This window comes from Rhineura floridana, chromosome 5 (genome assembly GCF_030035675.1).
Source record: "Rhineura floridana isolate rRhiFlo1 chromosome 5, rRhiFlo1.hap2, whole genome shotgun sequence".
NCBI lineage: Eukaryota > Metazoa > Chordata > Lepidosauria > Squamata > Rhineuridae > Rhineura > Rhineura floridana.
Window position 1 is genome coordinate 20176942 of NC_084484.1, and position 14643 is coordinate 20191584.

Here is a 14643-nt window from a genome sequence, read left to right on the forward strand (position 1 = left end):
CGAATTGTAGCTCTCTGTATTGGGATGGCCCCATGTTTCACTGTTTTACCACCACTCACCAAGTGATCCTAGTCAATCAGCGAACACGTAGCAGTCCGTAAAAGGTAAAGGTGTCCCCGCACTTGTAGTTCGAGTCATTTCCGACTCTTAGGGTGACGTCTTGTGATGTTTACTAGGCAGACCATATATATGGGGTGGGATTGCCAGTTCCTTCCCCGGCCTTTCTTTACCCCCCAGCATATGCCGGGATGAAACTATAAATTCTTTATGATTAGTTATGCAGCCAGTCAACTTTGGCTATGGACTGAGGTCGCTCTGGGCAAACGAAAGCAAATCTAAAGTGATAGCGGTGTTTCCTCGCCAAAGGAGATTCTAGCCAATCAGGCCCATCAACTCTCTTGCCAGGGCCTGCACCAGCCTATCCAGGGACCAGGGACCCGCAACACCCTACAGCCCAACATCCTCCAATACAGGCAGCACAGCCCTTAAATAAGGGTGCATACCCCACTTACGTGTTGTGTCAGCGCAGTGTCATGCCCCATGCACTGTGTATGCATGCCTGCCATCACCCAAAGTGGTGATGGAGACATCAGCCCCTTAGCAATTCCCCTGCTGCCACCTTGGGTGATGGCAGGCATGCACACGCGGTGCCCAGGGTGTGCATATTGATGTACTGATGCGACAGGTAGGTGGGGCAGGCAGCCTTATTTAAGCCACACGCTGCCGGTATCAGGAGGGGTGCCTGGAAGCTCCTGCTTAGTGATCTGCAGCAGCTTCAGGTCATTAGGTCCTGCAATCTGACAGTGCCATGGATTGCAGAGTGGGAGCCTCCCACCCTAAGGAGGGGCCCCTCTGGGCCGCAGGGGCCCTCAGCAAGGTCCCAATCTGGCTTCCCACTGGCGCTGGTGCCTGCCTCTGCCGTTCATGAAGCATAATCTGTCATTTGCTTCAGGCATTCTAAAGACATATCCCTTTGGGGAAGGACCACAGTTCACCGGTAGAGCACTTGTGCTGCATGCAGAAGGTCCCAGGTTCAATCCAGACATCTCCAGTAGGCCTAGAAGCGTCCCCGGCTTGAAACCTTGACTCAGTCAAAGGCAGCTTCCTACATTCCTAACTAGGAAACTGGGGTGAAGGTTGTCTTAAGACTCCCCCAGCAATTAGAAAGAATTGCCGATGTGGTCAGAAGATGAGTCAGTCCCCAACAGGTCCAACTTCCCCACCTAGTGGGTGATTTGGGAGTCAGATGAGGACTTTTGAAATGCTTTCAGGATTCAGTTTCCTTCCTTATCCTACATTTCCATAACACTTATGCAGGCCTCACCCAGCCAACCTTGTCATGCTGGGTACACAAAATGCTTCCCGGTATTTCAGATCCAATTATACAGTCATGGCCAGGCAATGAAATACGATGGTTTTTCAAATGTGGATTGCAAAACCCTTGCCAGAATAATGAAGGGATCCAGGGGCCCTTGGATTTTCCTTGCTCATCTCCCTTCTTGCTTGCAATATTATTTTTCCCATCAAAGGTAGGGATGGACAAACCCACCCATTTTGGTTTCTCTTGGTTCCCCATTTCCCCAGTCTTAAGTTCAGTGTCCCACATTTCTACATCAGTTTGCAATAGGGAAACAATCTTGGTAAGGATGTGTTTATCCCTGTTTATTTGTATTTGCTCTTAGGGGTAACTACTCAAACTGTAAAAATATTATTGTATTATAGTAAAAAAAAATGTCTCAAACTGTGTATCTTGTTGCTTTACTAAAACCTTAAACAAAAGCATATTTTGTTATTCACCACTGTCTAACTGCCACACTACCTTACCCACTATAGGGAGTAGGTTGAGTCAGTTCAACAAAAAGGATAAAGGGCTGTTTAGCAGAGGCAGCCAAAGAAAAACAGATATTCATTTATTTATTAAATTTATGTCCTGCCCTTCGCTGCCCCTCCTCCCAGAAGGAGCCCAGGACGGTGAACAAAAACACTAAAAGCACTTTAAAAAACTTAAAAACAAAAGTCTTGTTGAAACAAAACTTTAAAAACATATTAAAACAAAATATCTTACAAGCATCTTTTAAAAAACAACTTAAAAACATTGTAAAAAATTTAAAAATAAGGTCTCTACTTAAAAGGCTTGTTGAAAGAGGGAGGTCTTAGCGGGCACCAAAAAAATAACAGAGATGGTGCCTGTCTAATATTTAAGGGGAAGGAATTCCAAAGTGTTGGTGCCACAGCACTAAAGGTCTGCTTCCTATGTTGTGAGAAATGGACTTCCTGATAAAATGGTGTCTGCAAGAGACCATCACTTGCGGAGCACAGCAATCGACCGGGTATATAAGGGGTAAGACGGTCTTTCAGGTATCCTGGTCCTAAGTTGTGTAGGGTTTAGTAGAAATCCACTTGGTGGCAGCGGTGAAGTTAATGAAGAGGGATTGTCTGGCTAATTTCCTTGCCTCCTTTCACTGTCTTGGTGCAGGCTACAGCACAGGGGTTAAAAAGGTAAAGGTGTCCCCGTACTTATAGTGCAAGTCGTTTCCGACTCTTAGAGTGACGTCTTGTGATGTTTACTAGGCAGACCATATATATGGGGTGGGATTGCCAGTTCCATCCCTGGCCTTTCTTTACCCCCAGCATATGCCGGGTACTCATTTTACCGACCACGGATGGATGGAAGGCTGAGTGGACCTCGACCCCTTTTACTGGAGATTCAACTGCCTCCTTCCGTTTGATTGGGAGGAGGTGTTTTCATGCCATCAGCTTCCAACCACACATGAAATTATGCCAGAGTGAATGAGTGTGCCAAGCAGGAATTGAGCTCTATGGTATTTTATGGCTGCCAGGAAATCACTTTCTAACAAGCAGCTTAATCTGTGTCACCACCTCTGTTGAAATCCAGTTCCAGGGAGGTATATAAACACTGCAGACCGATCTGTACATCACACCCACGTCTCAGAATCGGCAGGCAAACTTGGTGAGTCCGTCCTTTATCAACCACCTCTTTTGAGCAGTGCTGTGCCAAAACCTCTCCTCTAGTTCTTCAAAATCTCTCTCCCCCACCCCCAGAACACAGGATTCTCTTTTCTGATTTCTCATTTGCAGGGTCCTTTAGTGTTTCTTCATAATTTGGGAGGGCATGGTGTCAAGTTCACCTCAGTGTTGTGAAGGTGTCCAAAGTGTATGTCTGTGCGTTTTCCTTCCTTTGAATATTTCTCTAGGACTCCGGAGCCTCCTCAGCTGCCTGTATGCCCTGATCTGAAAACTGGAGAGTTGAATGCAGCCTCAGGGGCCTGAGGTTTCCAACCCCTGTGGAAGAGAGAGGTCAGACAGGGATGTGGTGACCTGCTGTGACTGGCAGGACACGGCAGGGGTGCCCATCTGACCTCCAGTTGCCCACACTACTGCTGTTTACTGGAAGGTAGAGGAGGAGAGGCTAGGCGACTGTGAGGTTTGCATGGTGCAAACGTGCTGGTGTGAGCACCAGATTGGCTCAGCTGTTGCCAACTTTGCTGCCTCCTTGCCCCTCCCCCTCTTGCCTCCCAGAAAGTAGCAATAAATCTTGTAGGGATGGAGAAATTTGATTTTGTTTGCACTTTAGTAAGAAACGACCTAACTCAACCTTCTTGAAGGAGTATGTGAACTGAAACACAGATATTCTTTGAAATGTTGTACTTCACCGAATTCTGTGATGCAATTCTTCAACCAGACACCATGCACAAAAAAGGCATTAAATCAGGCGGAAATATGCATGAAAACAAGAAAAAAATGCATTATGTTAGAGAAAATAGCGTAATGTGTACGTTCATCAAAACTGCTTGCAAAAAGATGTGTTTACGAGGAGAAATTCGCACAAATATCCTGACAAATTTTCATGAGGATTCATTTTGATTGTTTTAAATGCAAATTGCTGCAGAGATGTGAAGAACTGAATTTAAGTTTGGGAAAAGCAGAAAACTCAGAGAACCAAAATGGACAGATTTGCCCATCCCTAATTTCTCGATGATTTGCAGCTTCCAAAGCTTTTCGTTCTAAGCTGCCTTTCTGGTGGAAAGGCAGGTGATCATGCACTGTTGTCATGCACACCTTTTCCCCAGGTTGACAGAGATTGCACAGAATGGCAGCCACCCATTCCACTGCTTCGCGTACGCCGGACTGCGAGCCCAACTGCACCCTGGAGAGGGCGCTGCAGACCATCGTGAATGTCTACCACCAATATGCTCCCAGAGAAGGCAAGGATGACGATTTGAGCCTCAAGGACTTGACGGAGCTCCTCAAATTCCAAGCTCCCACCTTCCTGGCCGCCTGTGTGAGTGAAGGCAAAGGAAATGGGGAAGGGTCATAGTTCAGTGTGCAGAAGGTCCCAGATTCAATCCCTGGCAGCATCTCCAGGTAGGGCAGGGAGTGACTCCCTGCCTGAAACCCTGGGGAGCTGCTTCCAGTCAGTGTAAATTTGATTTGGCTTCCTGCATTGAGCAGGGGGTTGGACTTGATGGCCTTATGGGGCCCTTCCAACTCTACTATTCTATGGTTCTAAACAACATTGAGCTAGGTATACCACTGGTGTGTCTTGGTATAAGAGGCTTCCTACATGCCTATGAAATGGAGCTAGGGGGGAGAGGTACACAAATATTTGGAGAAAAAATAGATCCAGGTCAATTTCTTGTGACATCGGGCCCCTCCAGATGACTGGTTTCTTGACCGTTCATCCTGATTTGCTTGCATAATGCGTCCATGGAGGCTAGATTATACCTGGTCTTTATTGAGCATTTGTTCTGATTTGTTTGGACAATGAGCATTTGTCACGCATTCATCCAGATCTGGGTCACATCCACACCTTACATTTAAAGCCCTGTGATGCCACTTCAAGAGTCACGGCTTCCCCCTCAAATTCTCATGGGAGCTGTAGTTTGTAAAGGGTGCTGAGAGTTGTTAGGAGACCCCTTTTCCCCTCACAGAGCTGCAATTCCCAGAGTGGTTTAACAATCAGTCCCTTTCCCCTAGGAACTCTAGGAATTGTAGCTCTGCAAAGAGAATGGAGGGACCCCTATCAACTCTCATCATTGGCCACACTGGGGAAGATCCCTGTCTGAAATCCTAGAGAGTTTTGGCCAGATAATGTTGAGATCAGGGGAAGCCAATGTGGTCTGCAGATGCCAATGGTGTACAACTCCCAACAATGCCAATCATTCACCATGTTGGCTGAGGCTGATTGGTGCTGTAGTCCAGCAACATCTGGAGGGCACCATGTTAGCAGCCCTGTGACATAGACCAGTGCTCTTCAACTACAATGCCCATGATCCCCACCCAGCTGAGACAGCATCCATGGATGATGAGAGTTGTAGTCGAACAATACCTGGGGAGCCAAGGTTGAAGGACCCTGGTGTAGACAGTACTGAGGTAAATGAACCAACAGTCTGACTTGGAATAAGGCAGATCCTTCTCATTGGCCGTGCTTCCAAACCCAATTCAAAGTGCTGGTTTTGACCTATAAAGCTCCCTATGGCTCAGGACCCTGATATCGTCTGGAATGCCTCTCCCAATATGAACCTACCTGGACCCTTAGATCTTCTCCTGAGGCCCTTCTCCGTGTCCTGCCTCTGAGGGAGGCTGGGAGGGTAGTGACAAGGGAGAGGGCCTTTTCAGACAACACCAACAATAATAATATGTTCTCACAGGAGCATTTGCCAACTGAAATTTAATCTAGTTCTCCCCTTCTACTCTTACAGAACAGGAGCAGCCCTGACTACATCCCTCAGCTCTTCAAAGAGGCAGATGTTGACCAAAACAAAAATCTGACTTTCGAGGAGACCATCAAGGTGTTCGCTCTCCTGGCGGATGATGCCCATCGCATAAGCCACGGCGAGGACCGATGCGGCCCAGACAATGACTGAGCTCAACACAGCCCGGCAAAGGGAGCCCATCTCAGAATCGCGGGCCTTTCTGTTGCTCAGTGGTGGCGAGTGGATCCGCTCTGGGTTTTAGCCCAACCTTTCAAGGAGCTGTCCTTGAATTTTTGGACTGAAACCCGGAGGGGATTCCACTGCCCCACTGGCATGGAGCTGCCAGCAGACATTGCTGTCACTCATCTCTGACTGTGAGAACTGACTGTTTGGGCTCAGTCAGAGGGTACGCTGGAGGCAGATGGACCAAAGGCACCCTGCACTTTCAATGGAACAGACACTTTCCTTAAAATAATAATAACAACAATTAATTGCCATAGCAAAAGAAAAGCCATAGCAATAAAGGAATCCATAGCAAAAAAAGTCAAGAATAACATTGCTGATTATAGCAGGAGAAAGCAGCAACATCGTAAAGCACATTAACCTATATGTCGTCTTCAGTGTTAGTCCTATTCAGAGTAGATCCATTGAAATCAATGAGCATGACTCACTGAGGCCCATCGATTTCAGCGAGTGAGTAAAACTTCTTTGGAGACAACCCTATGAAACGAAATGCATGCTGAACAGAATGGTTAATGCCAATCCCAGCCATAACAACAACACAAATGCAACACTTCCCAAAGAAAACCGTCTCGACAGGGAAATTATGTATGCCATTGACATGTTTATTGCCTGATTATTCATTAAAGCATTGCAAACCCTCAATATCTCCTCCCCCCACACTTTCTTCCCATTAAATCTTTCTCTAGCGCCAGCGGTGACTGGTGCCCATTGGGACTGGTGGGGCAGAAGGGAGGAAGCCCAACGGTAGATGGCACCGGAGCCAATGGCAGGCAGAATCAACTAATTAGTTTTCGGCAGGCAGAGTCAACTAACTAGGTTTTGTTCCCATCCTCTTGCCTGCCGAGCTCTGCAACACTGACATTCAGGAAGAAGCATCTGGCAGGCTGTGACTACCTGCTGGCCTGGGACTAAATAAACAGGCAGGCAGGTGGGAGTGGCTGCGTTTGGTGGTGCTCCTCTTGCACTCAAGGACTAGGCTCCAAAATCTAGCTGGTCACAGTTTCTTTGGTTGCGGCTTAGTCTAGGAGGTGAAACTCTGCCCTCTGCGTCTGCCACATGTGCAAACCAGGCCTGTCTCTGTGCAACAAAGCACCTCCCCCTGGGGGCTGCAAACCTTCCTTCGGTTTCTCAGATGGGTGCCACAACCCAGCCCTGCAGAGGTCATCAATAAATCATTTTTTTTAAAGTGAGCTGATGCATGAGATTCCTTTTAAAGTTAAACTGAGATGGGGTGGCTTAAACCAGGTGTGGGGAACTGCAGATGTTGCTGAACTGCAATTCCCATCGGCCCCAGCAAACACAGCCAAGTGCGTTTGCCTCGTTGGAAGGTGTCCTTGATGTGTGATGATGCCTCTCTCTTGTCCTGAAGGAGGCGTGGGCGCACGTGCATGCGTGTGTGGCTGGAACAGAAAGTGGCATGGGCTGGTGAACAAGTTTCACATCTGTTGCTCCGCCCACTTTTGCCTCTGCCCACGCCCACTACTGGCATGCGGTCCCCCGTGAGGGAATGTAGACATTCCCCGTGAGGGAATGTTGACATTCCCCTCCCCTTCCTATGAAATGCCCTGCTATCTAAAGGGATAGTATTTAAATCAAGCACACCAGCTGATTTCCACAGCTTCTCTTGGTGTTTGTGATGAGAGGAAGCCGGTGGGCACATGAGTTGCTTGGAAAGCTGCCCTCTGCTGGATGTGGCCCCCATCCCCACTTCTGACCTTTCAGGAGCGTCCACACCAAAGCATCGAGCCAATCACTGTCTCCATTCCAGCCTGCAGCAGAGCGTTTCCATTGGCCGCACGTGGAGGACAAACGGCTTGATCTACCCTCAGTTGTGAAATCGGTGTGATGCTTATTTTTCTAACAAAATGTGCACTCGAGCTGATCCGACCAGGATTTAGAGTAAAAAGGGGCAGAGTTTGATTAGCATTGTGTGCCCCTGTTTTCAGGAAAAAGGAGACACACTGGAGCCAGTGCTTTGGCTGCAGGAATTAAACGCCACTTCCCACCCACCAGCTGACATCACCCCCCCATGAGAGTGATGTCAGCTGATTGGCAGGCGGGCATGTATTTTTTTAATGGCCTCGTGAGTGACATTTGACCCCTTGACCAGCCAAGATTGTCCTGCAGGCTGGAGGTTCCCCTCCCTTGACTTACCAGCAGATCACAGAGGAGCTGGGCACACACCCGCTCTGTGGCTCTAACTCTGTGTGTGTTCGGAAGATCAGGGCACCGCTGCACCAACACAACAGAGCTTTGCAACCGAGCACTAATAAACTGGCTTCCACCTTGTAAGGGCCACAGTGACTCCCATCACCGTTCCTGGCCATTGGCCATCTTGGCTGGGGCTGATAGAGGCTGAAGTCTTCTGTTCAGTGGCTACTAGCCACATTGGCTATGTTCTCCCTCCTCTGTTGGAGGCAGTGAAGCTCTGAATGTACCAGTTGCAGGTGAAGAGAGTGCTGTTGTGCTCAGGTCCTGCTTGGGGGCTTCCCATTTGGGGCATCTGGCTGGCCGCTGTGAGAACAGGGGGCTGGACTAGATGGCCTCCCTTCGGCTTCACCCAGCAGAGATCCAGACTTACTGACCACAGCATGTGAAAACAGCTGACTGGGCACTAGATGGCACTGTCGCCTTCTGGTGCCTATGGAACGGCATCTCCACCCTTTAATTGCTTTCGACCAGTGGTGCTGGGGAGGGAGAATTGGATCTTGCCGGCAGGTTGGATCCTTATCTTCCCCAGTCCCCCATCGGTCAAGTTTAACGGGTGGGCCAGATGCCTATATGTCCATCATCTGACACACATTTTTGCATAATGCCATGTGTGGCCCTTTTTGCAAGTCTGAGGAGTCAGCAGCTTGCCAGTGCTTACAAAATGCTGTGCAGGCAGCGGTGTAGTCATCCGGGGTCACGGGGGTTTTTAGACCCCTTACTTTTTTGGGAGCAAGTTTCCAGCAGAGTCTTTAGGTCTCCAGCATCCTACAACCCAATCAGCATGAAAGGGGTGTGTTAGCCACTGAGAAGAGTCTCCTAACATGCTTCCTTGTCCTTTCCAGCTGACTGGAGCCAACCAGAGTGCAAGGAGGTGAGTCGGCCACTGAGAAGACTCTTCTCAGTAGCTAACACTCTCCCCTTTCATGCTCATTGGCTCCTAGGGATGTCTGTTGTTGTGGGAGAAGGCATTAACAAGGATCTCATGCTCAACCCAACAGCAAAAAAAGGGGGGGAAGGGTGTGTGGCTGTGACAATCATGAAGGGACCCTGCCCTTGTGAATTTGTCACTCTGCTGCTGTGTGCAAGAGACTTTGCACAGGGTTTTGCAGGTGCAGCCAACCTCGCAAACACCCTTGTTCTTCCCCCCGCCCTTGACAGAACTGTGAAGATCCATTCCTCTGGGTCCCTGCCTCACATCTCTTCTACATCCCTAAAGTCTTCTCTAAAATCTTCTCCATGCTGTGTCAAAGGCTTCCAGCTTATCCAGCTCAGTGGTAGAGCATCTTGGTTTGCATGTAGAAGGTCCCCGGGTTCAATTCCCAGCGGCATCTCCAGGTAGGCCTGGGGGAGACTCCCTATCTGAAACTCCAGAGAGCTGCTGCCAGTCAGTGTAGAGGATACAAAGCTAATGTCAGGCCATGTTTACAGTCATTTTGCATTCCGCCCTGCTGAGGCCGGAAGAGGGACGGGTGAGGAATTCCATTCAGTTCTCATTTCAAGGCGACTCTGTCAAATCCACATTTTCCCCCTAAAGGACAGGAGAACTGAGACCTCAACCCTCTTGTGAAACTCGCGCATCCCCGGGTTTTGAGATGCAGCTCTCCAGCCAGCCCACAAAAATGCATGTGTGAAGTAAAAGCGTGCCTACAAATGTGCATGCTATTAAAATCAATGTGCACAATTGCACTTTGTCAGGGGAAATGACATGCAAAACAAGGTGTGCACGTGTCAAAATGCCATGCAAAATGTTTTTATTTGGAGAACTTTGCCCTAAAATGCTGAACAATTTTCACGAGGATATTAAAAAAAAAGCAGTAAAAATGTGGAGAACTGGGTTTAAGAAAATGAGAAATTGACCGGTTTTTCCATTCCTAAGCCAGAGTCACCTGTCAACAGTCCCTAACACATACTGTACATATAAGAATAATTTCTGTTTCAGCTGTGGGGAACACCTTTGGTTCTTCAGATGTTCCTGTGAACTGTCTAAAAGATCTGCGAACTACCTAAAAGATACCTAAAATATCATCTTACACCTTATAGACCCAGTCGATCACTGCACTCTGCTTCCTGCAGATACCACAGTTCCAAAAGGCAACAGGTACTGCAGTGTGAAAGGAGTGTTATAAAATTCAAGGATCTGGTTTTGGTGTACAAAACCCTACACAGCTTGGGACCAGGATACTTGAGGGCCGCCTGCAGATACCATCTTATCAGGAAGTCCGTTCCGCACAAGGGAGCAGACCTTTAGTGTGGTGGTACCTGCCCTTTGGAATTCCCTCCCCTTAAATATTAGACAGGCACCATCTCTGTTGTCTTCTCCGTGTTTGCTGAAGGCCTTCCTCTTTCAAGAAGACTTTTATTTATTTATTTATTAGATTTATATACCACCCTTCCTCCCAGTGGGAGCCCAGGGCGGAAAACAAAAGCAATAAAAACACTTTAAAACACCATAAAAACAGACTTTAAAACATATTAAAACAAAACACCTTTAAAAACATTTTTAAAAAAGCTTTAAAAACATTTTTTTAAAAAAGGTTTAAAAATGTATTAAAAAGCAATTGCAACACAGATGCAGGCTGTATTTAAGGTGTTTATGCAGAGACCTTATCCCAGTATGCACCTATCTTGGAATTGCTTTCTAAGATGTTTTCAAAGTGTTTTCCCCCCCAAAAAGATGTTTTTTAAAAGCTGTTCTGTTTTAATATGTTTTTAAAGAGGTTTTGTTTCCTTAACTCGTCATTCCAGTAATGAATGAGAAGATTACATTTTTCAATAAATATATTTCTTTGCTCTCTTCCCTCTCTGATCTATTCCAAATTTTTAATGTTTATTTTTATTTTATCATTACTTGATATCCCACTTGTTCCTCCAAGGAGCTCAAGGTGGCATACACGGCTCTCCCTCTCCATTTTAACCTCACAGCAGCCCTGTGAAGTAGGCTAGGCTGAGATACAATGACTGGCCTAAGGCCAGCCAGTGAGCTTCAAGGACTGGGTGGGGATATTTAACCTGGTTCTCCCAGGGCACGGCCCTGCACTTTAACCCAGGGGTTCCCAAACTGTGGTCTGTGGACCACCAGTAGTCCACGAGCATCATTCAGACAGTGGCGAGGGTGTCTGTGGATTTGTGGTTGAAGACGGGAGATAGTGCCTCCATCGCATTAAATATTCACACAGGCTCATATATATGAGGATCATATATATATATGAGGGGATTTGCTAATGCGACAATTAATTGCACCAGGGCTATATGTAGAAACCCAGAGGGCAGCAATCCAATGCCCTATATGTGCAGCACAAAATACATTTGGCATTAAACCCTCACACGTAATGGGAGGCAGACCTTGGGCATTTTATTCATTTCAACGTCTTTAAATTGACTTTGCAGAATTGCCCAGAACAAATGGATATAAATATTTGCTAGTAATCATTGATCAGCTTACAGGATGGCCAGAAGCATATCCTTGCAGAAACAACACAGCTGCAATAGTAGCTAAAGTATTGTTGAAAGAAATCATTCCACGTTTCATGCTACTAGAAGTAATTGAATCTGATCAAGGACCACATTTCGTCTCTTAGCCTTAACTCGACTACGATCTACGCCAAGGGGTGAGACTAAATTAACACCTTATGAGATGTTGTATGGCAGACCTCCTGATCTGGGTATAAGGGAGAGGCAAGGAGTATCTTTGATAATAGGGGAAGCATAGTTACGAGAATATGTAATTGCCCTGCAGTCTGTTTTACATGATCTCCATAGGTACGCCAGAAAGCTCCAGAGGTTGCCATTGGAGACGCCAGTCCATTCTTTTCAGCCGGGAGACCAGGTGTCAAGTCGTGGATCCACTACACCCAAGTGAAGGCAGCTCCACCCGAACGAGAAGAACTCCCTGAGAGTGACACACCGGAAGCCGTCACAAAAGGACAGCGGTGGACAGTAGAGCCTGTGGAGGACTTAAAGTTCCTGTTAAAAACAAAACAAGCATGAGCCGAAGGTTTCAGTATGTTATCTCTTTGGGACTGCTGAGGCAAGGGCAAGCCCATCTGCTTACCCTTTACCCTGGCCACACATTGCAGGTGAGTAGGGGGGCCTTCCCACGTCATCCCCACCCGGGACCGTATAACCCCTGGGTAGATGAGGATAAGTTGGCCCCAGAAGCAGCCCATATCCTGCCCTAGAGCCGTAAAGCCCTGAGAGACAGGCCTCCGGAACTGCCAATCACCTCCAAAGGTGCCTAAGGGGGCCACCTAGCTGTCCTTACCTATTTCACTTCCCGCACCTTTCCGCCACAAAAGGGAGACAAATCTCTATTTAGTCCCCCTTTACCCCACTGCAGAGAAGCACCTCTCGCAGACATCTCTGCAGGTCTCCCAAAAATAAGTCATTACCTGCATCTGACAGGTGAACGCCATCAGCCCTGTACAGTTCACCCATTTGTTGCTGAATTTGGGGATGTGGAATGACTAACCCCCCTTGCCCGAGAAGAGCCAACCGAATCTGCCGGTTGACCTTCCTTGCTCGATCAATCCCCGCCGGGTCCCAAACATCATGCCATACCTTGCGTGGAAGCAGGTCTGACCACATCAGACATACCCAAGGCCAACGCTGCCTTATCGCTTGCATGTCCTTACATACCTGTATGATGAGGGCTTTGCCCTTCATCAAGCCAAGGACATTACCACCCAGATGGATGACGAGCACTTGTGGAATTGTCTGCACCAAACCTTGCCGGAACAGAGTGGGTAGGAGCCCCTCCCAATGCATTCCTCACCGGCCAAGCCACTGTACTGCAGCCATCTACTGAGGCCCAACTGCGAGCCCATGCTTGACTTCGCTGCCCTCCGGGCTGCCCAGAAGACCATGCTGTGGCCACATATAAGGATCTGCGTCCTCTCCATCCTCGTCCAGCAACCTGCCAAAACAAATGAAAATGGTTAGGTTTCTGCATTCCCTGCCCTCTAGAAGGGGCGAATGTAGCCCTTATACGCATCAGAGGACCAACGCCCAACGGCCTGTACTGTCGCCTGGGAAAAACCAAAAACTGCTGCCGTAGAAGCAGCTCCTATTCTAAATTAATGTGTTCCAAATTGTGAGGCATCATAACCCATCCTATGCAATGCTAGTTTTGTTAATGCCCCAAACTGGTAAATAGACAGAGGATCCAGATTTACATGGGTAAATAAATATCCTTTGGCTGATCCCCTGGTTTGTAGGAAATTATTTAGAGCCCGCACTGGGCAGAGGTGAGGCTCTGTTGATGGGGCCAAGCGCACCTGTCTGCCCTTACATTTTTGGTCCGTTTTAGACCATCTCAAAGTTATGCAAGCACAGCCTCCTTCCATGGAGACATCCAAAAACTGGAGGGCACATCGAGACGTGTCGTGCTTAGAGCCAGCCACCACCTCGCCTATCCAGAAGGCTCCAAAAAATAGCGTAAAGGCCACTGCCTGGAATAGCTTGGCTTCATAACTAGAAGCACAGACAGTTTCCCACTGATGAACCATCCCTAGTATAATATCCAGTGAGAAAGGTCGATGGGAATCAGGTATGGCAGGGTGCTCTTTAGCCCACCCAGCCAACATGCGGTGGACCCTAAAGTCCCCAGTATGATCCAGAAAACCACCTGCCTGTGCTAAAAAGGAAAGCCCCGCTAGCTTACCTTGCAGCGTTCGGACTGACAGGCCTTGTTTCCTGCCGTCCACCAGGAATTCAAGCAGGTGACTTACCAGAATAGGCCACTCCAGTGCATAGCCTTTGGAGGCCCACAAGTCCTGCATCTCCCTACCTGCTCTCTGGTAACTGGCGACTGTACTGGGGGCAATGGAAAGGCTTATGGCCCTCTCCGATTCTGCTCTCCAATCTCCCATATTGCAGGGGGCACGGCTTCTGGCTGAGCCCTGGCCAGCGGTGCCAGCTGACGGAAACGGTCCATCTGGTTCCGTGACAGAGCATCAGCAACACTATTGTCAATGCCAGGAACATGCCGTGCCCGAAAAAGAACATTAAAGCGCAGGCACTGGAGAACAAAAGAATGGACCAGACCCATAACCCTGGCATTCCTGGAAGTGAGGGAATTGATAACATGTACTGTAGCCATGTTATCACACCAGAAGTGGACCGTGGAGTTCTTCAACTCCACAGCCCACAAATAGACTGCCATCACTATAGGGAAAAATTCCTAAAAGGTCAGATCCTTGTCTAGACCATCTTGAACCCACATCTGTGGCCATTGTCCCTTACACCAGGAAGACCCAAAGACTACCCCAAAGCCATAACCCCCAGACACATCAGAGTGGACCTGTAACTCGGCCTCCAGGAGTCGTTCCTGCCTCCAAAAGGATATGCCATTGAAATCCTGTAAAAAGGAGGACCACACAGCCAGGTTGGCGCGTAAAGCCGCTGTAACCCAAAACCGATGGCGGGGTCGTAAGAGCGCCACCATGGCCTCATATACACACCTCAAAAATGCTCT

At 48.1% G+C, this 14643-nt stretch overlaps 1 protein-coding gene across 1 annotated transcript; it reads left to right on the forward strand.

Annotated features, from left to right (window-relative positions):
- The first annotated feature begins 2938 nt into the window (after positions 1–2938).
- On the forward strand, positions 2939–6602 carry LOC133385780 (protein S100-A9-like). Its single transcript, XM_061629357.1, has 3 exons — positions 2939–2971; positions 4092–4303; positions 5724–6602. The coding sequence occupies exons 2-3, from the start codon at positions 4112–4114 to the stop codon at positions 5886–5888; spliced, it is 357 nt and encodes a 118-aa protein (XP_061485341.1). The 5' UTR covers positions 2939–2971; positions 4092–4111; the 3' UTR covers positions 5889–6602.
- The last annotated feature ends 8041 nt before the right edge of the window (positions 6603–14643 follow it).

Bases quoted from the DNA above. Each gene is read 5' to 3' on its own strand.
- LOC133385780 (XM_061629357.1), top strand. From the start codon at position 4,112: ATGGCAGCCACCCATTCCACTGCTTCGCGTACGCCGGACTGCGAGCCC. The intron at 4,304-5,723 runs GTGAGTGAAGGC...CTACTCTTACAG, and splicing joins CCACCTTCCTGGCCGCCTGT to AACAGGAGCAGCCCTGACTA.